Here is a 23,758-nt window from a genome sequence, read left to right as displayed (position 1 = left end):
GAATTCTCACATCAGCTTTCAAATGCTGTGATTAAATCATTCTCGTGCTGTTAATTTTGCCACTAATCAGTTATGGAGAGCATAAACTTCTAAGTGATCATATCTACTTAGAAAAGTGATAAACAAAATTTCTTTGATAGCAATTAACTGTAACTCTAATATTCACCTGAATTTCTCCCCATCCCTTCAAATTTTCAGTTTAGAGAATGGGTTATTATATGTAGAGACATATTAATGAACCTGCTCTTAAATATGGGAAAAAATATACATTGGAGTTAAATGATATCTGAAGTTCTATATTGTTCATGTATTCAGTTTTTAAAAAAAAATCAGCTCCATGGAATAATCTGAAAAAAACTAATTCCATTCACTGTCTTCACATGTAAATACGATCATTGCTTCGTGTTAGATCTAAAGTTTGGGGGTGAGGGGTGGGAATTACACATGACCATGTAGAAGGAGCACAGAAATTACAGTACTGTAAGGCAGATTACATAGAGCGTACAGCACAGAAACAGGCCATTCGGCCCAATTGGTCTATGCCAGTGTTTATGTAACCCTATCAGCATATCCTTGAATTCCTTTCTTGCTCATGTGTTTATCTAGCTTCCCCTTAAATGAATCTATGCAATTTGCCTCAACCACTAAATGTGGTAGCGAATTCTACATTCTCAACACTCTTTGGGTAAAGATGTTTCTTCTGAATTCCCTATTGGATTTATTGGTGACTATTTTATATTTATGGTCCCTAGTTGGCATGTGCCCAGTGAATGTCGGCATGAAGTCAAGCTGTGAAATGCATATGGTTTACACCATGATCTGAATGGCAGAAGGCAGATAGTGGCTCATTTTGGCACTGATCTGGTGTTCACATGCCAGTACAGCCAAGGCACAGTGTACTTGTGCTGGGTTCAGTCCAGTCTCATTTTTTAACCTTGATGACTATATCAGCCATTCATCATACTGGAGTGTGAATGTGAAGCAGCCAGCTGTCTGTAATCAAAGGCCATCTGTAGGGAATCATGTGCTTCTTGGATTCCAGGTCCAGCTTGATCCTCAAGGTTAAAGTTATATTAAAAAGACTGCCAGTTGGTGAGTGCCTCCATCTACGCTCATATATCAGACACAAAAGGTAAATTTCTGTTCTGGAATTTCGCAGTCGATGCTTATATTAGGGTTCGGAACGTGCTGAACTGTGGGCAGTTGCTAGAAAGCTTTCACTTAAACAGGACGACCCACATTTATTGTTTCAGAGCGTGAGGGGTATTTGTTTATTTACTGTGCAGTACTTCATTTTTGGGCTACTTTACCCCTTTGTAACAAATGTGATTCTTTTTCCTGAAAATGCTAGAGATTTCCAAGATAAAAAATGTCAACTCGCTGCTCTAAAACCTTAGTTAATTGGAAGTCCATGTGAACAGCCTCTTTTGGATTTAGTTTCTGTACACCAAGTCCACTAGATGGCAGAAATAGAATTGTGTATAGCGATGGACTGACTGGCAGTATATCTTGTTACAGATGAAATCACCACATTCTGGGATGTCCAGCGTAAGGAACAAACCTTGCTCTGGGACAGTCAGTCATTCACAAAGTACGTTAACAGTGCAGCCTCTGTATAACGCGCATTTACCAAATGTACAGTATTGCATGAAAACTTCTTAGGGGAGAAATAAATATTTGTTTTCTTTGGTTTACTCAAGAAGTAATGAATGATAAAATATTGAGGTGAGGGTTTGATTTCAGGTCCTGTCAGTGTCACCGGTGACCTAAATTCCCTGACCTTTGATCCTCAAGATTGAGTTATCTCCAATGGTGCAGGGTGTGGTCTGCGAGCAGTCAATCAAGCAAAGCAAACATTGCAAATAATAGCAACTGTAAAGTTCACGCTCACTCTGGGCCCAAAATACAGTTAGACTTTCCCTGCAGTACTCTGCACATTATTGCTGCATTCTCCCCTTATATTGTTGCTCTTTCCTCTACGATATCAGCGAATCGCCGCAGTTCACCCACTCCACCTCATCCAACAACGCGTCCCCCGTGCGCTTCCTCTCATCGATGCTGTCAGCCAACCTGTCCCCCTCGTGCCCCCGCTAACCTCCAGTGCACCCACCCTCTCCTCCCCGTGTTTGGGAAGCTCTGGCTTAATGCAAACCACTGTCACTGACTGGGGAGGGCCGATTGGAATTTGCTGCTGGCTATTCTTTCTTCTGGTAGAGCCAGTGAGAGGAGGCTCCTCATATCGCTGCTGCGGGACTTGCAATCCACAGTGGCATTACTGCAAAATTGGATAGTCTGCCAAAAGGCATCAACAACACCTGATGACTGAGATTACCACAGAAACACTGCACACCAATGGCAAACAAGAAAGTGATACAATAGTTCTATCACCATCAATAGACAAAGTAACCCTCACAGGAGACCTCAATGCAACCTGGGATACTGCTTTTCTTTATTCGTGTAATATTTGAAAGGCCACCTTTATTGACCTTGCCTGGTTTTCCTGAGAAGGCCTTCTAATGAGAGGCGATATATCCAGAGTCAGTGGAACAAAAGATTACAAGGGAAGGGGTTGTAGGGCAGGAGGAGGATTACAGAGGCTGGGCTGAGCAAGGTAATGGAGCGATTTGAACACAAGGATAGGAATTTTAAATACCCCCTGGGGGTCTGGGAGCCAATGTAAGTCAGCAAGGAGGGATGTGATGGCCGAACGTGACTTGGTGTGGGAAAGGATATTCCAAAAGTACAACCATCAAATGATCCAGACCATTTACTTAATGGTAGTTGAGGTAAGTGGAAGGAATAATTTTGTCACACTAAAGTCTCAAATGCTTATGAGATAGCCACTGAAAAAAACAAGAACATTTCACCAGAGGGACATCAGCCAGAACAGATACAAACAGGACATGCACGGTGAGATTGCAACTGTGCATATAGAAGATTTTAGTCCTGGCACAAATGGTAGATATCACTTAAGTATTGTGCAAAAAAACTGGACCAGGGACAGCTCTGGGAGCAGCTGTAAGTACAGGTGGTGCTCTGTGGGGGAAAGAGCCTCTGGTGTTATGGGAACAATTTTACAATATTTAGTAATTTCATTAAGAAATCCAAACACAGCCCAATGATGCAGCTGTGCTGCAGGTGATAGAGGTGGGTTTACATATGCAGTTTTCCACAGAAGAGTCCCAAGTCTCAGATGATGGATCACATGAGGGAAGGAAGGCATGCCTGTAGTACAAGATAATCACTTGCCTACGGGCCAACCGTAGCTACTTTGTGCATGTCATAATGGAGCTTAAAAATGTTTGCTTTAAAGGGAGGGAGCATGAGTTTGCGTGTGAGAATTTTGAGATGTTTCCTCAATGTTTCAACTCAGCACAACTGGTTCGAACTAGACTAGAGAAGTAGGTCAATATGTAAGGTAGAGGTTGTAGGGAAAGGTCGAGCCTCTTTTTGTAAAGTTGTTTTCCATCATAATAAATATAGTGGTTGTCCCTTTATGATTTGATGTTAGATTATTATTAGGAACCCTAACACCAATCTAAATGCAAAAAAAAAAAGTTGAATAGATGGGAGAATGAAAAAAAATAAATTTACCCAGAGAGGACAGAATATTATAGATACCGAGAATGACAAGTCTAGGGATTAAAATAAAGTCATAAACTGCAAGAGCAAGGATGTAGTGTTTTATATTGGTACTTTGTAACCCTGGATTAGATTAGTCTTTTTTAAAGCCTTTTAATCACTTCCTGATATGATATTTACAATACTCTCATTTTTACATTGGGGCTGTTTTTTTGTGGACAATTTTTTTTGCCATTGTATTCCATGTCTCTGGTTGTGTCATCACTCCTGCAGCTTTAGAGAAATGATTATGCGTTTAATTACTGTGGCGTTCTGCATTGAGTTCATATATTCAGTTACCCAGTTACAAAAGCTCATTGCTACCAGGAAGCATAACATTTATTGCAGGCATCTAAAACGTGTGCAGTTAACATTTAAATGTTACTGTTTTGTACTTTGTACCGTGGGTCAACAGATTTCCACTATTGAGATGTACCTCGGACAGGTTGATATGACCGCTCCGCAGCACCTCCCTAATTCCCATTTTTCCGTGGAAAAAGCCATCCTTGTTGACGAGGGAAGAACCCATTCGGAGTTGTTCACAGACAGGTAAACCCTCAGAAAGGTTTGCGTGAAGACCAAGAGGCACCTTGTTTCTGTTTGAGAGAGAGAGAGAGAGAGAGAGACATTTACAAAATAAAAACACCTAGCACAATTTTATTCAATTAGACTGCTGGAATATCAGTTTCTCATAATTCAAAGATAAACTATGTACATCCCATAGGTTCCTTTTGAGAAGGACTGCAATCGCAATTGGATTTTTTTTTAGAATTTGCAATTAATGCTAGTATAAAAAAAAAGACTACTGCAGCACTTAAAGATTTTTTTTTGCATTATGTAGAGTAGTTATCTATATGTGATGTCCCAGATAACCACAAGTACATGAATCATCTCCAGACAGAGTTGATTGAGCTCAAAGTATTGAGCTTGAAAAACACTTAAGATAATCAAGTAACTTCCCTCATAACTGCCGTCTATATCTCACAAATCTCATCCCCTGTCTCTCTTACTAATCTGACATTAATACCATTTATTTTGGGGGATTTTTTTGTTTTGAACCTGTTTAGCCGGTCTTGAAAAAAGGCAAGTGATAGAATTCTCTAAAACATTAAGGGGATAGATCACCTTTTCTGCAGCCGCAACCAGAAAATTGTTTTCTCTCAGGTACTAGGGCAAGGAACATAAATGTATTTCCGTCCTCATTCCTTTAATTTCAAGGATATAAAAAAAGTGTTCAGAAAAGACAGAGGACAGACACGGAGATGGTATAGCCCTAGATGCCAGAGACATCTGGGAGGTAAGTGAGTCTGATCCTGAGAGAGGGGGTAACCTACAAAAGAGTTAAGAGTGTCATCTGTTTTTGTATCTCCATTATATTGGTATACACTCCACACAGTGGTTACGAGAAAAATAAAAATTTTAGCAGCAGTCAAGGGGGCGGCCATTCAAGACTGAGATGAGGAGGAATTTCTACACTCAGAGGGTTATGAATCTTTGGAATTCTCTACCCCAGTGGGCTTTGGATGCTGAGTCATGGAGTATATTCAAGGCTGAGATGGATAGATTTTTAGACTCTGGGGGGGGGGGGGGGGGGGGGGAGAGAATCAAAAGGATATGGGGATCAGGCGGGAAAGTGGAGTTGAGGTTGAAGATCAGCCATGATCTGATTGAATGGTGGAGCAGGCTCGAGGGGCAGTATGGCCTACTCCTATTTCTTATGTTCTAGTTCTGTAATTCCCACCATCAGAGTAACCTGGCTGCACTTTACAAGCAGTCATGTGCCTTTTGTTTTATCATTTCCCTTATTTAAAAAAAAATGGATTAATCGCCACATTGTGCATTATTTTCTTTGATCAGTAGGTGGTATATTCAGAACAGCTATTTTGATTTTACTTTACTTTTAAAAATGTGATTTTTTTTTAAAAATCTCAATGTTATTCTGCTAAGTAAGTTAAGAAACTTTACACTACACAAATATACTTGTTTGCACTGCATCAGTCAAATTTCATAATACGGAGTTGAGTTTTATTTAATCCTATTTTGATCTGGTTTTGTGTCTCACGTTGTGGACCATCAGTTATTAAGGCGATAAATTAATTTATCATCAACAACAAAGCAAATATCGGAACTCAAGTGATGATCTCATTCCCTGCCCTACCTACACAGTGACCTCTTTCAGGATTTGCACTTGACAAAAGGCTCATATTGCAATGTCATTTAATTACAGGCATGTACATAGGAATGATTATATACTTTGGGGTTAGACACAAAGTATTTCTAATCTGATCATTTTTGCAGTTAAAAATGGACATCTAAAAATAAAATGGATGAAGGTCATTCTGCTCGTCTCAAATCATCCATCCAAAAAATCCTAAAGTCCCTCCCGAGTTGTTTCTTAAACAATTCCAGGGTTTTCATTTTCATTGCTCTCTATGGTGGTCTATTCCACATGCTGCTAACTCTTTGTATGAAGAAAGGTTTGCTGGTATCAGTCCTAAATTTACCTTTTACCATTGTTCTGCTCCCATAGTTTAAAGAAATATTCTGGGTTTACTTTTTTCATTCCCTTAATCTATAAGATCACTTCTCAAATTGCCTTCCTTTGTAGGCTGGAAAGCACATGTTTCTCCAGATTTTCCTCACAACTCAGAACCCCCCCACCGCTAGAGATCAGCCTTGCGGCTCTTCTCTGCACTGCCTCTAGTGCTAGAATGCCTCCCTCGTTTCTTGGCAACCCAACTGGATACAGTCTGACCAGACCATCGTAATGTTGATCACCAGCTCCACTAACTTATATTCTACTGTTTTGATTATGTAGTTCAACATTGTATTAGCTTCGTTGATTGCTAACCTGCATTGGTTGGACTACTGAGATTTTTTTAAGCTTCACCCTTAGCTATTTCAACACCATTCATGGATTAGGTGGGTCACCTATTGTCCTTTCCATGTGCAGCACCTTATACTGGTCTACTGAATTTCCTCTGCTATTGTTCTGACTTTTTACATAATTTGTAATTTCTGAGCTACTTCTGATTTCACTGCCCCTCCTAGTTTGGTATCATCTGCAAATACAGCCACTTTGCATTGAGTTTTGTTTTCCAAAAGTGGTCCTGACAGAGACCTGGGCCACTCCACTCAACTTCCCCTCACTCTGACATAACTATTCTAATAAGTTCTCATTGTTTCCTGCTCTTCGACCGATTTCTTATCCAGACCCAAGGTTCACCCTGAATCTCCACCATTTTGAGTTTAAATAGTAGCCTTAAGTGCGGAGCCTTGTCAAAAGCCCTGTGTAAGTCAAGGTAAACCATGTCATAAGGCCACAGTCCACTTTGGATGTTACTTCCTCAAAGAAGTTGAGGAGGTTGGTCTGACAAGTCCATCACCTCCTGAATTCACTGTCCCCCACGGGCACTACGAAATGTCAAAAAAAAAACACTTAACACACCTTTCAGAAATGGCTTAAAGCACTTCACATACAATGAATTAACTATGAAGCACAGTGGCTATTAGCAAGTGCAGGAGCCACTTGACACACAGCAAGATCCCACAATCAGCAACAGGATGAATGATCAGTTACTGTTTTTAAGTGGGTGTTGGGTTAAGGCAGGAACTTCCTGTTTTTCTCCGAGTGGTGCCATGGGATCTTTCCAATACTACAGATTATAACAGTCTAGCTGGTTTCAAAGACAAAGTAATGTATAAAATCTACACAGTGAGACTTACAGGCTAAAGTTGATCCAGAGAGTATATGTTCTATAATTACAGGCTTAAGGCTGTGAGAGGCAACTACTCAGTTTGGCTGTAAATCACTTATGAGAAAGAACCATCATTCAGTGTGCACATTGAACAAATATACATGATGTGCTGCCACACCTTGATTTGAACTTATTCCAATATGGGACTCTTAAAATTATGCATCTCTGGCCAACCAGGTTTGAAACAGATTCATAATCTTACTACTATTACTACTAGTTTATTTTGGTACCACTGTACAAAAAAAATCTTACTAAATGGCAAGGTTTAAGACATTTATAAACTAAGTAGAATCTCATTTACCTATTCAGTAAAACCAGTCTTTAGGACTGGCCAGTGATCTTTAAAAATGGTTGATCACAGATTCAAGTTTGATTCAATTTTTTGTTGTTTGGACGGAGATTAAGTAGTTGTTTGAGCGTATGGTTATTCTACAGGTACTTGTTTGAGACTGGTGGCTGGCAGTTCCAAATTATATTGGCTTCGATCCGGAGAAAGCAGAGCCTTGTACATGCCTGCACGTACAGATATAACCCGCTGCCAATATTTGAATGCTGATTATTGTTAAAGATTTTACAACACCAAGTTATAGTCCAACAATTTTATTTGAAATTCACAAGCTTTCGGAGGCTTCCTCCTTCCTCCACAACATTCACCTGAGGAAGGAGGAAGCCTCCGAAAGCTTGTGAATTTCAAATAAAATTGTTGGACTATAACTTGGTGTTGTAAAATCTTTAACAATTGTCAACCCCAGTCCATCACCGGTATCTCCACATTATTGTTAAAGAGGCAATAGAATATAGCTGCTGGCTAATATTAGAATGATTCAAACAGGAAATTTAGAAGTTTCATTTAAAAAGTTCCTGGGCGATCCAAAGCAGCTTCCAATGGACCATCCAAGAACATTTTGAACATCACTCCATAACTGATACGAATGCAAGACTTCCACAGTGGCAAAATTCAAATTGACCGATTTTGCATTCCAGGTTACAGTACAGATTGTATCAATAGTCAGAATTGCTTTGCATCAACAGAAAGGGTGCAGCATTTAGCTTTAAGACTGGATCCACTGTACTTTCAGTGTCAGCCTTGGTTCCTTGGTTCATTCGCGCCAGACAATGACCATCTCCAACAAGAGAGCGTCTAACCACCTCCCCTTGACATTCAACAGCATTACCATTGCCGAATCCCCCACCATCAACATCCTGGGGGTCACCATTGACCAGAAACTTAACTGGACCAGCCACAAATACTGTGACTACAAAAGCAGGTTAGAGGCTGGGTATTCTGCAGCGAGTGACTCACCTCCTGACTCCCCAAAGCCTTTCCACCATCTGCAAGGCACAAGTCAGGAGTGTGATGGAATACTCTCCACTTACCTGGATGAATGCAGCTCCAACACCACAAGAAGCTCGACACCATCCAGGACAAAGCAACCCGCTTGATTGGCACCCCATCCACCTCCCTAAACATTCACTCCCTTCACCACCGGCACACAGTGGCTGCAGTGTGTACCATCCACAGGATGCACCGCAGCAACTCACCAAGGCTTCTTCAACAGCACCTCCCAAACCCACGACCTCTACCACCTAGAAGGATAAGTGCAGCAGGCACATGGGAACACCACCGCCTGCACGTTCCCCTCCAAGTCACACACCATCCCGACTTGGAAATATATCGCCATTCCTTCATCGTCGCTGGGTCAAAATCCTGGAACTCCCTTCCTAACTGTGGGAGAACCTTCACCACACTGACTGCAGCGGTTCAAGAAGACAGCTCACCACCACCTTCTCAAGGGCAATTAGGGATGGGCAATAAATGCTGGCCTCATCAGCGACACCCACATCCCATGAACGAATAAAAAAAAAATCTTGCTACTGAGTCAGAAGGTTGTGGGTTCAAACCCCACTCCAGCATTTGAGCACATAATCAAGGCTGACCCTTCAGTGCAGTACTGAGGGAGTGCTGCACTGTCGGAGGTGCCATCTTTCAGATGAGACGGTAAACCGAGGCCCTATCTACCCTCTTGTAGATGTAAAAGATCCCATGGCGCTAGTCGAAAAAGAGCAGGGCCAGGGCAGTTCCCCAATGTCTTGGCCAATATTTATCCCTCAATCAACATCATTAAAACAGATTAACTGGTCCTTTTTCTCATTGCTGTGTATGGGACCTTGCTGTGTGCAAATTGTCTGCTGCGTTTACCTACAAAACAACAGTGACCACACTTCAAACTATTTCACTTGGTGTAAAGCACTTTGGGACATTGTGAGGTCAGGAAAGGCGCTATAAAAATGAGAGTTTTTTTTTTCTTTTGTTGTAACTCATCAACTTTCATCCCACTAGTTTTTTTTAAAAAGTCGTTTGCTTCTGCTTGAATGAATTGCAAGGCTTATTTACATAAATTACACACAAAGCAATTTTAATAAAAAATGTCAGAAAAATATATTCCTGCACTGTTGAAGGAGTAAACCCACCTTGTAGCTAATGCAGCAGCATCTTTAGCTGCAGTGCCATTTACCAGCAAGGAAACATTGGAAATTGCTCTTGCGTTGAAGCATTCCATAATGCCTCGATTCCTCCTTGGACAGTATCCAAAGTCATCGCCAGTCACTATTAACCTCACTCTAGGCTGCGGCATTCTCAAGCGTCAGGGCTAAAGAGAGAAAGAGGCAGAAATAGTGAAAGCTCAACATAAGGCATTATTGAATACAAAATGCTAATGTGGGACAACCATGTCCCACCAGTTACTTTATTTGCCACAATACAGAACAACAACAGTTACAGCTAGAGGTGCAATAGATTTTGACCCATTGTAAAATAACAAATTTAGGTGGGCACAATGCTTTCTTATGCGTTTATTTAGTATATAACAAATAAGCTGCCAAAGCTTTTAATTTTCCTCAAAAAGAAACTTTCAGAGGCATGCTTGACTGTTTCTTATGTAAAGGTTTATTTTCAGCTGCTTTTTAGATAAGGATCACACTTCCTGGTGAATACATTAACTGGCTTTATGTGAGGATTCCTTGACTGCACTTGATGAATTGCCAAAGTTTGGAAATAAGATAGTAGGATTTGAATGGTGATGAGTTTTGGTTAATATGCGAGTACAGCGCCTAGTCATGTTCTAGTGGTGTCAATCTTTGTCTGATTACGCTCCTATGAAGCGCCTAATATTTTACTACATTAAAGGCACTATATAAATGCAAGTTGTTGTTACTTTGTTTATACACTCATGGTGGTGGTCACTTTGCTACCATGCAGCAACCAGAGGAGAACATCTAGAGGGAAATGTGAGGAATTAGATTAATAAATCAACGAGAATAATACTGAAAATGGCAAACTGGAGACAGTCAGCCAGCTCCCTTGCCTATTTCTGTAAACCAAATTTTGTGCACTTTTTAAAAAAAAGATTGTAATGTGTAATGATTTTTATTTCCAATAAAACTAACATTTTTTAAAAAAACAGGGTCATAAGAATAGCATAGACAAGAAATAACCGTTGGTGGTTATAGTGGGTGGAAGTTTAATGCATTCTCGTGACGTTCCTCTCTGCCTGCCCAGACTAAACTAGATGGCTCACAACCTCAGTGTCCTGCTTGATCCTGATTCAACCCCTAGTTCTGGTTTATCGCCAAGATTGCTTACTTCCACTTCAGGAGTGTCCACTGCCTACCCCATTAGGCTGAAACTCTCATTCATGCCTTCATCACCTCAAGGCTTGATTTCTGCAATGCTCTCTTCACCAATCTACCCTGTCCCATCCAATACAAACTCCAACTCATCCAGAACTCTGTGGCCTGTACCCTGTCCTGCACGAAGTCCAGCACAGCCATCACCGCTGTCCTCGACAATCTCGGGGGACTACCTGGAGCATCAATTTTAAAATCCTCAGCTTAATCTTAAGATCTCGCCACAGTTTTCCTCCACTCCACTCCTGCGATTTTCCTCTTGCCAGCATGAAAATACATTCCTGATCACCTTTTCTCTTGCCAACATGCATCCTGTGTTCTTTCCACCAGGTGTAAAATATGTTCCTGCACTGCCAAACTCTCTCCCTAAACCTCTCCGAATTGTTACCTGTCTCCTCTATTGGCTTTGTCAGTAGTAGACTGTAGTCAGTAGAGTAGCAAGGGAAGCTTCTCGGAGTCTGTTAGCTTCCCTTTGTTAGAAGATGATTCTCTCGTTTTCTTCTGCATCCGCTAGGTAAAGTTTACTACAGAAGGTATCTTTACAAGTACAAATGTTCAGGACAGAGAGCCGGAGGTTACAGAAGTTTAAGTGCATGGCGACACTATCCAGTTACAGACAAAGATAAGCGTGTTATTTGAGTGTCCAAGTGCCTGATATCAGGGATGATGAGGGCTCAGACATAGTCGCTTGTGCATAAGGTGGGTTCAGCCGGAACCGAAGATCCCCGCCGCCGATGGGGCTCATCGACTCAACACTCTAGAAGGTAACGCCTGCATCCCAGGGAAGGAAGGAGATCGACTCAACCAAGCTGCTCACAAGGACAAGGTCGTAAACGCTCTGGAACATTTCTAATCACGCACATAGACTCTGAGCTAATCGATAGACTGGCTACCTGATGCTGTTAACCTGTCAGCTATCTAGGGATTTAATCTCAAAATAACCTCACTAGTTATAATAACCTCAGACTTTGATCACTGCATAATTAATATTCAGCACCAGTTAATGCTGATTTACAGGGATACACTGAATTGCTGGTGCAACTTCATTTTGTTAAGTAGCTCTGTCCATTAATTTCTGCTATTCAAATTGCTTCGTAACCGTGCTATCGTCTCCACTCCCAAAGGTTCTGTTTCCCCTCTTTCTCTGTACACATTTTACTTCTGCCCTACAAAGCCCTCCTAGATGATTATCTCTATGTGTGAGGCGCACTTTAGAAATTTAATAAAAACAGAAAATGCACAACAGGTCAGTCAGCATCTGTAAAGGAGAAAAAAAAAGACGTCCTTCATCAGAACTCGGTTTGTCTCAGATTTCCAGTTCTTCCTTTTTATTTCACTTTACAGAAGACACATTGGCTGGGAAGGCAGAAAATGCATATTTTCTGCATAAACAATAACAGACGATTTATGATTAAAAGAGTGGCTTTTGTGAGAAGCAAACAGATTTGAATTCAGCTTCAGACACATTTTGAATTGGAAACCTTATTGTTTTAACTTGCTAAAATTGAACTCCAGATTTCAGATCAGTAGGAAAAACCCGAAGCAACTGGATTTGGCCGCTGACATTGTTGTCCATAATTGGGCATGAAATCCTTATGTATAACCCTGCGGCATCGTGGGGAAGCGTACAGTAAAGAAATAAAATTGCATGTGGAATAATTTTAATCAATCAATCCAGTTCCATTTCTCAAATTCCAGATTATATAAAAAGTACTGTTTGGAAGCCTTCTTGTATAAGCAGCTTCACTATTATTTTTGGAAGACTACAGCAGGAACATTTAGTTAATTTAATTGGATTGTGAAATTGCCATAGCAAGATAGTGTAACAGCTTGAATGGCTATCACAGGGCACCATATAACAGGTAATCTAAAGTGGCACGCAAAGCAGCAAGTTAACCAACACCCCTTTCAAATGATCCAACTGCAACGTTGAACAGGTGCAACAGATTGTTGAATGAGACTACCACCTGGGCTCAGTCCAGCAAAACTGCGTTTGGCTGCAAGTTACTGAAATAACATCTGTCAGTCTGTAAGGTTTTTAAGAGAACGTTCTGACGGACATATTGGACGGGTGCATCTGTGAATTTGTCTGCTTATTCTTGAGGGCTCTATTTTTTAAATTAAAGATAATTAAATCACAGAGCTGGATTCTATTGGTATTTTCTTCTACCATTGAAAGGAATTAGGCTAAAAATCATCCTGGGCAAGATCACTTAATCAATGGCAGGATGTGTAGAGTTGTCTTACTATTGAGGATTCTATTCCCTACCAGTTACATCGGCAGGGAGGCATTGGTGTCAAAATACTATCAAATCAGCTGAAAAATACATTCTCCTTTAAATAGGAAAGTACTTGTATTTAAATTGCACCCCATCATATATCAGTCAGGATGGCCCAAAGCGCTTTGTGTCCAATTAATTAATTCTGGAAGTGCAGTCACTGTTACATGGGTAAATGCAGCAGCCTATTTGTGCATATCTATATTAATAGCAAGTGAGTTGAATTCACAGTTAATTTGTTTTCGATGGTATTAGTGAGAAAGGATTATTGCCCAGGATACCAGGAGAATTCTTCAGAGCCACAGGACATTTAGGGCCTTTTATATTGGTCGCTTTTTAAGTTGGATAAAGTGAAACTGATTTTACAAGTCAGCCAATTATCTATGGAAACTAGAGTTAATAGCATAAACACTGGGAGCTAACTCCTGGATGCTGGATGCCCATGTTCTGACTTAAAAGACCAACCTTTAAAAAGCAACTTTAAATGTCCGCCTGAGCCACTGGACCAGGCCGAACAGGCCTTGGTTTAGACCCTCATCCAAATGACCTCCAATAAATATACTTCCTCAGTACTGTAGTGATGTGTTCAAGTCCTGGACTGGGGCTTGAACCCAGAATCTATAGTAATATTCTAAAGCTGTCCCACCTTTCTGTTCAGAGTGCTACCACGCTCTGACCTGGATGATGCACAGTATGCTGAATCCAACTTTAGCACTTCAGCTCTATAAAATATTACAATATTATACGGTCCTCCCAGTGGGCAGAATCTTTAGACTTTCACTTCATAACAAGTCTAAAAGTACTGCCCCTACCAGGAATGAAGGTTACTAGTATAATAACATTTTATTGCAAGTCAACAAGTACTGGTCACAGAGTCCAGCACTCCCATATCAAGTGTATAATGTCAAATATGTAAGTCCTTTCTTTACATTACTATGCGTCATTCTGGAATTTCATAGAGCTCTAAACATGAGGACACGGAGGAACATGAGTAGGCCATTTAACCCCTCGAGCTTGTTCCGCGATTTAATTAGATCATGGCTGATTGGTACCTCAACTCCATTTACCTGCCTTTTGCTCCATGTCCCTTGAAACCTTTAACAAAAAATTCTATGATTCTCAGTTTTAAAATTTTCAATTGACATCCAGCTTCAATAGCTTTTTGGGACAGAGAGGTCCAGATTTACACCACCCTTTGCGTGAAGAAGTACTTCCTGATTTCACTCCAAATGGCTTAGCTCTAATTTTAAGATTATGCCCCCTTATTCTGGATTCCCCCATCGGTTTCTCTGTATCTACTCTTATCAAATCCCTTGATCATGTTAAACACCTCGATTAGATCATCCCTCAACCTTCTAAACTCGAGAATACTGAGGAATTCCTGCAGCCACTAGCTCTTGGCAGCTCAGCTCAGCGCTAGCACTCTCATCCGAGTCAGAAGCTTGTGAGGTGAAGCTTCACTGCAGGAGTGGAGCACATAATCTAGGCTGACACGACAGTGCAGGACTGAGGGAGTGCTGCATTGTCAAAAGTGCCCTCTTTCAGATGAGACGTTAAACCAAGGATCTGTTTTTCTGTTCAGGTGAACACAAGAGATCCAATGGCACTATTTGAAGGAGAGCTGGGGAGTTCTCCCCGTGTCCCGGCCAATATTCATCCCTTAGCCAACACCACCAAAACAAAACTGATTAACTTGTCATTTATCTCATTGCTTTTTGTGGGACAGATTGTGTGTAAATTGGCGTTTGCCTATATACTTCAAAAAAGTGTCCAGAGGATGTGAAAGGCACTATATAAATGCAAGTTCCTTCTTTCTGGCAGAGAGCGTAGTTTACAGTTCACAACAATATTACAGTGCTGGTGGTTATGAAATTGCATTCTGCAGCTAGCAGTCTCAGATCAGTCTTGCACTAAACCTGCCCAAGAATTAAAGCACAAAGAAAAAGTTCTATTCAGGAGTAAAATATATATATATATATATATATATATATATATATATATATATATCCTTACTCTTGCTATGGTCTAGTGCTCTGAACTTTGAGTTCAATTATTCATTGACATTAAAGCCTTTTTTCATGCTCTGTTACATATAAGTAGATGGGTGCGACAACTACATAAAGAGTAGAACACCATGTATTTTTTCATTACATGTTAACCGTTATGTTTTATTGAGGAAAGGAAACGATCAGCTTTTGGATTAGTGCACATCTTAGCTGAAATGGGCATCAGTGCTGCTTTTATATTTATAAAAAAAAACTAATCAGCTGGCTGTGTGTTAATTCTAGTATCTGTCCTTTTGCTGTCAAAATAAATCTTGTTAAATGGTTCAGCCACTTCAGGGTTAGAACGTCCATCACTGACAATTATACACAAATGGCATAGTTTACCTCCAGGCTGTAACATTTCAGAAATATGTTTTGTTATCATTTGTCATAGAAAAAAATATAAATAGGTGAGTCACTATATAATCGGAGAACGCAGAATCATAGAAATCATACAGCACAAAAGGAGGCCATTTAGCCCATTGTGCCTGAGCCGATGAACAAACCATTATATCCTCAATGAGTGCAGCCAGTGTTAAATTCCATTGTTACACAAAGCTTCAGAGTACTGCAGTCAAATCGTGCATTCATTGCACAACTTGAGAACAATGGCAGTTCAGACTGATCGGTCAGATTAATTCCGTCTCAAAGAGTCTCACCTTCCGTCTCCATCTCACCTACACTGAACTAGCAGCAGTTTAACCTCCACTGTTGTGAATTCACAGTGCTCCAACTTCTAGAATATGGTAGCCAGAGATCAGTCTTTCTGCATGAACTTTTACTTTTGAATGAAGGCCCACTATGCCACTATAAACCAATCGTTCACCTCAGAACTCTAGGACCTAGTGTTATTGAAAGGTCTGGAGGAGGCATCTGAATAGCGAGTATGAAGCAATGAGCAGGTTATCCTGGACTTGGCTGCTAAACAACTACCAACTGGTTATGTATGCTTCAAAAGGCAGCACCGTAAAATAAATTAAGTAGTGCCAAGGTCTCCAGCAGCCAGAATAACAGGATAATGTTTTGGGCAGACCACCACTGGTCTAACTAGTCTATCCTGCCAAATATCACATTAGGTTCTAGACCAAATACTGCTGTTTCCCCTTTCGTAACAGGAACTCATCCAATCATTTTTTTAAAAAAAAACTTACACCGTCCCTACTGGTAATCTGTTCCAGAATTCTGTTGCCCTCTTACTGAAAAAGTGTAGCCTAAATTTCATTTTAATCTGTCTAAATCTGTCTTTCCAGACGATCCCTTATGTTATCCCACAATCATGGCAAGGCTCACAGGTTTATAATTTGAGGGTTCAACCCTTAGCCCCTTTATAAAATCGAAAAAAAGAAATACTTTCATTTATATAGCGCCTTTCACGACCTCAGGACATCCCATAGCACTTTGAAACCAATGAGGTGCACTGAAGTGTAGTCACTGTTGTAGTGTAGGAAACGCAGCAGCTAATTTGCACACAGCAAGATCCCACAAACAGAAATTAAATAAATGACCAGATAATCTGTTTTAGGTATTGGTCAAGGGATCCATATTGGCTAGGACACCTGGGAGAACTCCCCTGCTCTTTTTAGAATAGTGCTGTAGGATCTTTTACACCCACCTGAGAGGGCAGACGGGTCCTCGGTTTAACATCTCATCCGAAAGACGGCACCTCCAACAGTACAGCACTCCCTCAGTATTGCTCTGGAGTATCCGCCTAGATTATATGCTCAAGTCTCTAGAGTGGGGCTCAAACCCATGATCTTCTGACTCAGAGGCGAGAGTGCTACCAACTAAGCCATGGCTGACATCCTAGATGGGATCACATTTTCTACTTTCTAATCCATTGGGGTGTTACCCAATTTCAATGCTCTTTGAAAAGCACCAGTGAACAGATTTGCAGTCTCCTCAGCCAACTCCTCCTTATTTTGTGATGGCATACAACATATTCCTACCACTAACTTTCCCCCCCCCCCCCTCCTCTCTATCTATGATGTGGAGATGCCGGTGATGGACTGGGGTGGACAAATGTAAGGAATCTTACAACACCAGGTTATAGTCCAACAAATTTATTTTAAAATCACAAGCTTTCGGAGATTATCTCCTTCGTCAGATGAAGGAGATAATCTCCGAAAGCTTGTGATTTTAAAATAAATTTGTTGGACTATAACCTGGTGTTGTAAGATTCCTTATACCTCTCTATCTACCCAAGGAGATTGGGGACAGAGTCCTGAGGTCATAAACCACGGCTTTTTGTGACACAGAAAAGGTTGAACACTTAATTTACTCATACAGACCAGCAGTGTTTGTGTTGCTGGCACCTGTGCACCTTTCTCTGACATCAGGGAAGATGTGCAGGCAAAAAAAATGACATCACAACTTGGACTTTTAAACAAGTGCATTGTTGGTTTGGTATTGCCTTGCTCTATAATCTGCTGGATCATGTCATTGGGGTAGAATTTAGATCACTAGGCATATCAAGGCATTACAGAGCTGAAGTAAGAGAGATGAGGTAGTGCTCGAGCTTCTAGTGGCATCAAATGCAAACTCAGAAGTGGTTCTGCCATATAAATGGACCATTAATTAGTCCTTACAGTCAACAAGTTATTAGGAGAAGGATTAAAAAGGGTTGAATATGACTTCTGTCTAACAGTGTCCAGATCTTAGCCAGGAAAAAAAAAAATCTGGTGCTCATTTGAGACAGTGGAGCAAGTGTTATTCTATACAGCACCTCATTCAACTGTACCTAATGGGAGTGCTCCATGTTGACAGAATGGAAGAACTGGGAAAATATTCCAATACAAAAATTCCCACAGAAAATACATGTACAGGTTTACACAATCCTGTACTTCGGTCTCCACATTTTGGGAGACCTGTAGATATATATCCACACGTGTACATGTCCTAATACACAAAGTGATAGATAGTTGACAGAGTGGAATTTTCTGTGTGAATGCTGAAGCTGTGTTGCAGCAAGGGAACCAATTAATGATTAGTGGCACATTACAACGTGAGCTGGACATTTGTTGAAATAATCCAATGCGATGAAAAGGTTCCACATAATTTCTGTTCAAATATGGTTTCACCAGTGAGAATGTGATTGCTTTAACAATTACTTTCCCAGATCCTGGACTGATGATGTGATGACCTAATAGTAAGTAAAGATCATAAGTGAGTCACATTCACAAAGCAGATTACTCTAATTGCATTGTGTTCTTCAGATAAAGTGTTTCACTCCCCCTTCTCAAAGTCCAAGCAAACCAAACATTTAAGCAGTCTATTTGTATGTGAAAATAACACAGCATTTAGGCAAAATAGGCAACAGCAACCGTAGAATCATGGAATTTTATAATTAAAGCCTTTCATCCCTTGTATCATCTTTGGGAATTTTTTCTGCACTCCCTCCAACAGCCTGGATATATTTCCTAAAAGAGACCCAAAACTAGGCACAATATTCTAACTGTAGCCTAATCAATGGGGCGGATTTTAACTCAATGCGTTTATGGCGGGAAACCGCTCGGGCGAGTTGATGTCCTGCCCAGTGAGGCAGAAGGAGCCCAAGACGGTTTTATCCACTGAGCCTTATTTAAATGTCACTGGTCCGCTTCCCGCCTAGAATGGGTGTGAAGAGAGTGCAAAGCAGTTGCCCTGAGGATTAGCATGTGTGCGTTGGGGGTGGGTGGGTGCCTTGGCCGCTCTCCGGCTTTCAGGAGGGTCACGAGGGCGAAATTGGGGCTGGGGAAGTCACGACTTTTCTTGTGGGACCCTAGGGTCGCCAACCCTCTGGGATTGCCCTGGAGCCTCCAGGAATTAAAGACTAAATCTCCAGGACACTGCTGCAAGCAAACCCAGGAGAGAAATCATAGGATCGTTAAAAAGTGTGTATTTTTCATTTTCTTTGAATACTTTTGTTTATTAGTTATAAAAATATTGGCGAAGGATAAAAAAAAGGCTGAAGGTTGTGGGTTCAAGCCCCTTGAGCACATAATCCAGGCTGACACTCCAGTGCAATCATAGAATCACAGCAGTTTACAACATGGAAACAGGGCCTTCGGCCCAACATGTCCATGTCGCCCAGTTTATACCACTAAGCTAGTCCCAATTGCCTGCACTTGGCCCATATCCCTCTATACCCATCTTACCCATGTAACTGTCCAAATGCTTTTTAAAAGACAAAATTGTACCCGCCTCTACCACTGCCTCTGGCAGCTCGTTCCAGACACTCACCACCCTTTGAGTGAAAAAATTGCCCCTCTGGACCCTTTTGTATCTCTCCCCTCTCACCTTAAATCTATGTCCCCTTGTTATAGACTCCCCTACCTTTGGGAAAAGATTTGGACTATCTACCTTATCTATGCCCCTCATTATTTTATAGACTTCTATAAGATCACCCCTAAACCTCCTACTCTCCAGGGAAAAAAGTCCCAGTCTATCTAACCTCTCCCTATAAGTCAAACCATCAAGTCCCGGTAGCATCCTAGTAAATCTTTTCTGCACTCTTTCTAGTTTAATAATATCCTGTCTATAATAGGGTGACCAGAACTGTACACAGTATTCCAAGTGTGGCCTTACTAATGTCTTGTACAACTTCAACAAGACATCCCAACTCCTGTATTCAATGTTCTGACCAATGAAACCAAGCATGCCGAATGCCTTCTTCACCACCCTATCCACCTGTGACTCCACTTTCAAGGAGCTATGAACCTGTACTCCTAGATCTCTTTGTTCTATAACTCTCCCCAACGCCCTACCATTAACGGAGTAGGTCCTGGCCCGATTCGATCTACCAAAATGCATCACCTCACATTTATCTAAATTAAACTCCATCTGCCATTCATCGGCCCACTGGCCCAATTTATCAAGATCCCGTTGCAATACTGAGGGAGAATGAGACGTTAAACTGAGGCCCTGTCTGCCCTCTCGGGTGGGTGTAAAATATTGCATGGCCACTATTTCAAAGAGCAGGAGAGTTCTCCCCAGGGTCCTGACCAATATTTATCCCTCAACCAACATCACCTAAGACAGACTTTCTGGTCATTATCACATTGCTGTTTGTGGGATCTTGCTGTGTACAAATTGGGTGCCACGTTTCCTACATCACAACAGTCGCTACACTTCAAAAGTACTTCACTGGCTGTAAAGCACTTTGGCATGTCTTGAGGTCACACATAGATACAAGTTCTTTCTTTCGTGACCTAATAGACCCCAATTTGCATAAATGGATGAGGCTCCGGCCCACTTTAGACTGGCTTCTCATTTAAAACCCTGCAGGTTAACAGCGTAAACAGTCAGGATCTAAGCAGGTAAGTAACCCCCTCGTTTCTAATTCACCCCCCCCCCCCCACTCCTCCAGTGAGTTGGGTTAAAATTGATCCCAATAACATATGTATGGATTTAACATTACACTGAATGAAACACCAACAGCACCTTGAAGGTAACGTACAGAATAGGGAGAAATGCCAAGGTGCACGTCCTACTACAGAACTTAGTCCTCAACCTGATACAACCTGTATTGTATTTTTAAACCAGCATTTCTCCTCCCCAGCATTGGAAAACCATAATTATCTCCCAATACATGAAATGTCAGCAGTCAGAACTCTTGGTGGTGGTGGGGAGGGTATAGACCCATATCACACTCTTGTGATCACACATCACTCCTCTCCCCCATCAGTTATAAGCGTCAAAATTCTTATTCATACCAAAAAGGTGCTCTCTTCTCCCCCCAACAAAAATGACACATTAACTGCCTTTGTCCTTAATACTCTACTTCATAAAAAACATATGTCCAACTCAAGTACGTTTAGTCTTTACTGGTCGGCAGCATTAAATGCAAACTACAAAGTGTGACTCCCACAGGTTGTAAGGAGTATTAAGCTTTCCTGAAGCCGAGCAAACACACCTGCACACAGCTGGAAGCTGCAAATTCTTTTCTCGAGTGGAAAGTGGGTGAGGCTGCCCCTTCATCTCTGGAATTAACAAACCACTGAACAGGGAAACGGGGAACTAACGAGAGAAGGCTCCTAATGGGATCACATCCTCCTTCAAATCTGTGGTTTCCCACGATTCGAGTAGCCGTTTGTTGATTTTGGTGTAAAATAATGGGCATTTTTCCTTAAAAGAGAAATCCCACACACACACACACACAAGTCACTCTTTAAATAAGGCACGTTGTTGCTTTCCTGGGAATCTTTTACATTTCACAAGTCCTAAACTTGTTGCATTTTAAATAGCATTTCAGTATCAAGAAGTACCCAAACGTTCGTGTAGAAAGAGGGAATTTCTGAACTGATTCAGTTCTGGAAAGTTTAAACACAGTTAGTTCTCCCATCAGTTCTCGGTCCAAATTGGCAGCTCCTATTCAGAATGAAGATACTGGGGAAAACTAACAAGAACATTTCTCAGTATCAAGGTTACCTTTTAAGAGGAAGTCCCCTGTAACATTTAATATTAGACACGTGTACCTGTTCGAGTCCAACTACTCAAAACACACGTCGCGGGTGAACTCGGTCTTGATCCTCGGGTTTGCTGCAAAAAAACGCACCGGACTCGGATTATGGGGCACGAACCTTGTCCGGTATTTACATCGGCCAAAGACCCAATATTGGGAGCCTGTGCTCGGCTCCTTTAAATGTCTTGCCAATTAAATGCTGGCGGCTCAGGAGGATGTTACGTGCGTTAGGGAGACATCAGAAGAGGCTAAGGCCGGGCAAATAAGAAAACAAAAACCCCCAAAACCAACCGCATCCGTGCCGGGGGGGGGGGGGAAACTTCACATCAAATGAACTGCGCCCCAGAACCGAGCCGCCGTCTCCCGGCTTTATTCATTAAATTGCATTTACTGGAAACAGTCATTGCAGCATCATCGGAATTCACTTCCGCACAACGAACCAGGAAAAATGCATCGTAAAGACCGCCCTGGAACCATGCCTTTGGCAAACAGTCTGCTCCATCTGCTATAAATTACACGCAGCCCTTGACCAAAGTATTTCGGTCTCACCCATAATGAAGATTCAATGGCCGTTCACCCGAGCAGGGAGGAGGTGGGGACTCCGCACAGAGAGACACGTTGGAATCTTGCTGCTAGGTTTTGCGCCCTCTAAAGAACTAAATAAAAAAGGCACTGTGTGTGTGTGTGTGTGTGGTGTGTGTTTAAGACACTGAAATAGGGACACTTATTCCATCAGATCCGTGAACCCAGCCACAAATATCAAGTGGGAATGCTCAGCAGGTCAGTCAGAGAGAAAAAGATGCGTGATGAGGTTTTTGGGTGCTCACCCCTTCACCAAAACACTCAAGAAGGCGGCTCACCACCACCTTCTCAAGGGCAATTAGGGATGGGCAATAAATGCCGGCCTTGCCAGCGACGCCCACGTCCCATGAACGAATATAAAAAAAATTCGTGCCATCTCATAAGACAAGAATCTGTATGGCGCCTTTCACAGCCTCAGGGCCCAAAGGGCTTTACAGCCAATTAAAGTACTATTGCAATGTGATCACGGTTGTAATGTGGGAAACCCGGCGGCCAATTTGCGCACAGCAAGCTCCCACCAGATAATGTGTTTCCAGTGAAGAAGGAGCAAAGCTCCGAAAGCTTGTGATTTCAAATAAAGCTGTTGGACGATAACCTGGTGTTGTGCGAGTCCTTACATTTGTCCAGTGATGTTGGTTGAGATAATAAGAGCATCCCATTTTAACTGCGTTATCAGGCAGTCACCGGGGGGCAATTTTAACCTAACCTGTACACCAGGAAGCTGACGGGATCGGATGCAACACTGGTTTCACGGCCCGCCCGATATTACTCCCCAATGAAGCCAATGGGGAGTGATATTGGGCGGGGTTTAAAACCGACATTCCACCTGATCCCGTGGGTTCACACCGGAAGAGTCGGGTTAAAATTACCCCCATTGTCCACATCGTCTCACCGGCAAAGATTAATTAGACAAGTTAGTCGAGGAAGCAATTTGAGATGTTCGATGATACTGTGATGTCATTGCGTCTCCAATCACATCCGTGCTAAAAAAAAAACTGCGAGGGTGAACCCGGTTCGAACTTCAACTACTGGAGAGGATGAGGGGGACGTGGGCTTGGATTTTAATGGAGCTGGGAAGAGAGCGGGGGGAAGTTTATCGGATGCGAAACCCGGAAGTGAAGTTGGCGGGTCGGAATCTGTGATCACAACTTAGTTGAAGGATAAAAATTTTACTTCTGGTTTCGCGCCCGGCAGCCAGTCAGATTGACAGGGGGAGGGGTTCAGGGAGAGATCGGATTCTCCGGGGTTTATACGAGGTTCAGGGATAGATCGGGATCTTTTGGGGGTTAGATGGGGCGGGGGGGGGGGGGCGTTGGGAGAGATCGGGATTTTTGGGGTTTGGATGGG

The 23,758-nt window shown here is 41.8% G+C and overlaps 1 protein-coding gene across 3 annotated transcripts in view; it reads right to left on the bottom strand.

The window, feature by feature from the left end:
• The window catches only part of ydjc (YdjC chitooligosaccharide deacetylase homolog), a 35,035-nt gene extending 12,583 nt beyond the window's left edge, over positions 1-22,452 (bottom strand). The window contains exons 1-3 of one of the 3 annotated variants that reach the window (XM_068006088.1): positions 22,379-22,452; positions 9,852-10,030; positions 4,058-4,217 (exon numbers count right to left, since the gene is read on the bottom strand). In XM_068006088.1, coding sequence (XP_067862189.1) covers positions 4,058-4,217; positions 9,852-10,015 — 324 coding nt within the window. In that variant the 5' untranslated portion in view covers positions 10,016-10,030; positions 22,379-22,452. The other 2 variants (XM_068006090.1, XM_068006089.1) reach the window with 2 other exon arrangements.
• Between the last annotated feature and the right edge of the window lie 1,306 nt (positions 22,453-23,758).

The sequence above is a fragment of the Heptranchias perlo genome, chromosome 25, assembly GCF_035084215.1.
Source record: "Heptranchias perlo isolate sHepPer1 chromosome 25, sHepPer1.hap1, whole genome shotgun sequence".
Lineage (NCBI taxonomy): Eukaryota > Metazoa > Chordata > Chondrichthyes > Hexanchiformes > Hexanchidae > Heptranchias > Heptranchias perlo.
This window is presented reverse-complemented; position numbering and strand designations above follow the sequence as displayed.